The following is a 2814-nucleotide window of genomic DNA, read 5'->3' on the forward strand; positions in this document are numbered from 1 at the left end:
TCAACTTTTCCACCTTCCTTTTCTTCCTCACCTCTCAGCTTTCTCTTGTTTCTTTTTGCTCTTTTTGCTCATGCCTTCTTCTTGTTTCTTTTTCTTCTCTTCACTAACCGACTTCTCTCTCCTTCTATGTCTTCTTCACTTTACTTATTCAATTATATATATATATATTTTATTCTCCATTTTGTTCCAACTTGGCCGGCCCCTCACACCTTTCTTTCTTTCCCTTTTGTTCCACATGGCCGGCCCCCTTCCATCAATTTAATTAAAGAGTCTTTTGACTCTTTTTACTGACCACATGGGCGGTTGCCCATGTTGGTCTTCCTTTTATATATATATATATATAAATGGGAGTGACTAATCAAAGACTACAATAATGGGTCCAATTGTCAATCTCGTTTTCAATTCTATAAATGTAGCATGATATGCATCATCAAATTTAAATGGGATGTCTTTTTCTAAAAAATTGCACAAGGGCTTACCAATTTTAGAGAAATCCTTGATGAATCACTAATAAAAACTAGCATGACCAAGAAAACTCAAAATACCTTTTACCAAGGTTAGTGGCGGAAGTTTTGCAATGGTTTCAATCTTGGCTTTATCCACCTCCAATCCTTTGCTCGACACCTTGTGACCCAGAACAATACCTTCTTGTACCACAAAATTGCATTTCTCCCAATTCAACACCAAGTTTGTCTCCTCACACCTTTGCAATACTCTGTCAAGATTAAGTAAACATTCATCAAAATTATTACCAATTACTGAGAAATCATCCGTAAATACCTCTTTGGTTTTCTCCACCATATTTGAAAAAATAGACATCATGCATTGTTGGAATATGGTTGGCGCATTACATAACCCAAATGGCATTTGACTAAATGTGAAAGTACCATAGGGACATGTGAATGTCATTGTCTCTTGATCTTCTGGTGCTATAGCAATCTGATTGTAGCTTGAGTATCCGTCCAAGAAACAATGATATTCTCTTCCAGCTAATCTATCCAACATCTTGTCAATGAAAGGTAAAGGAAAGTGATCTTTCTTTGTGGCCTTGTTTAGCTTTTTGTAATCCATGCATATTCTCCATCTAGTGACTATCTGTGTGGGAATGAGCTCATTATTCTCGTTCGCCACCACTATCATCCCTCCTTTCTTTAGTACACATTGCACTTGACTTGCCCACTCACTGTCTAAAATAGGATAAATGATGCCCGCATCTAGCCACTTGATTATTTCTTTCTTGAAAACTTCTTTCATGATTGGATTTAATCGCCGTTGATGCTCGATAATGGCTCTATAATTATCCTCCATCAAAATTTTGTGCATGCATATGGAAAGGCTTATCCCCTTGATATCTACTATGAACCACCCCAATGCCTTTTTGTGTTCTCTCAAAACTCATAGCAACTTTTCTTCCTATAAGAGTAGATGAGTCTCCAAGATACGCATACCTTAAGTGTTTTAGAAATGGTTTGAGTTCTAACTTCAAGTGGACCTCAATTGAAGGTTTCACTAGTGAGCATGAAAGGGAAGTCAAATCTCACAATTCAAACCTAGCTCCCAATACCCTAGAACGAGCGTTCAGTGCATGGACACATTCTACAACTTCATGATTAATAGGCTCAGCTTTAGAAATGAATGATACTTCAAGTGGATCATTAGGATGAGCTTCTATGAAAACTTCCCTCATGACTCTATCCACCACACTACCTACAAAACATTCATCATGATCTTTAGTGAATTTTAAAGCATGAAAGATATTAAATGTTACCTCTTAATCTTGTACTCATAAGGTAAGTTCTCCCTTTTCAACATCAATGAATGCTCTGGTTATGCGTAAGAGAGGTCTCCCAAGTATAATAAGAACCTCTATACCTTTCTCCATGTCAAAAACTATAAAGTCAGTTGGAAATATGAATTTATCCAATTCCACAAGCACATCTTCCACTATGCCTCTAGGATATGTAAGACTTTTATTTGCCAATTGAAGAGTTATAGTGGTGGGCTTGATCTCCCCTAAACCCAACTTGTTGTAGATGGACAATGACATCAAATTAATGGTCGCCCATAGATCACTCAAGGCTTTAGCAAAAAATAAAGCACTAATTGTGTAGGGAATAGTAAAATTGCCTAGGCCTTTAAGTTTTGGAGGGAGCTTATTTTGAATGATTACACTGCACTCCTCAGTGAGTGCCACTGTCTCAAACTCACCTAATCTCCTTTTCCTTGATAAAATGTCTTTTAGAAATTTTACATAGGATGGCATTTGCTCTAGTGCCTCTGTAAATGGATTGTTGATGTAAAGCTTTTTAAATACCTTTATAAATTTCTGAAATTAACTCTCTTCTTGCTGCTTCTTGAAGTGATGAGGGAAAAGTGGTGGCAATGCAGTTGCCTTAGTCACTTTTGCCTAACATTGATCACTAAACTCTAAACCCTGAATCTCACTCTCCATAGATTTATTTTATTGTGCAACTTCTTGTGGGTTGTTGTTAACTTCCTTATTACTTCTCAATGTGAAGGCCTTGACATGTTCCTTGCTTTTTCTCCTCAGATTGGCCTCTGTATCACTAGGTAATGTTCATTAAGTTCGGTTGTTTAACAAATTTGCTAGTTGCCCAACCTGAGTCTCAAGGTCTCGAAGTGAAGCTACTTGACTTTGAATAAGAGTTGTTTGACTTTGTATGATGCTCTCATTCTAGGTCATATATTGCCTTAGTAAGTCTTCTACAGTTGGCTTCTTCTCAAAGAGAAGTGGTTGATTTTCTTGTTGGAATCCTAGAGGCGTATTTGGCTTTGAAGTGGATGATGGCCTTT

At 37.2% G+C, this 2814-nt stretch overlaps 1 protein-coding gene across 1 annotated transcript; it reads right to left on the reverse strand.

Moving 5' to 3' along the window:
• Positions 1 to 1537: 1537 nt before the first annotated feature.
• Positions 1538 to 2263, reverse strand: LOC148764689 (uncharacterized). The gene is made up of 2 exons (XM_088808524.1): positions 1873 to 2263; positions 1538 to 1707 (listed from the first exon to the last, which is right to left on the reverse strand). The coding sequence occupies exons 1-2, from the start codon at positions 2261 to 2263 to the stop codon at positions 1538 to 1540; spliced, it is 561 nt and encodes a 186-aa protein (XP_088664650.1).
• Positions 2264 to 2814: the final 551 nt, after the last annotated feature.

Source organism: Theobroma cacao, chromosome 1 (genome assembly GCF_053813885.1).
Source record: "Theobroma cacao isolate CCN51 chromosome 1, ASM5381388v1, whole genome shotgun sequence".
NCBI classification, from domain to species: Eukaryota; Viridiplantae; Streptophyta; class Magnoliopsida; order Malvales; family Malvaceae; genus Theobroma; species Theobroma cacao.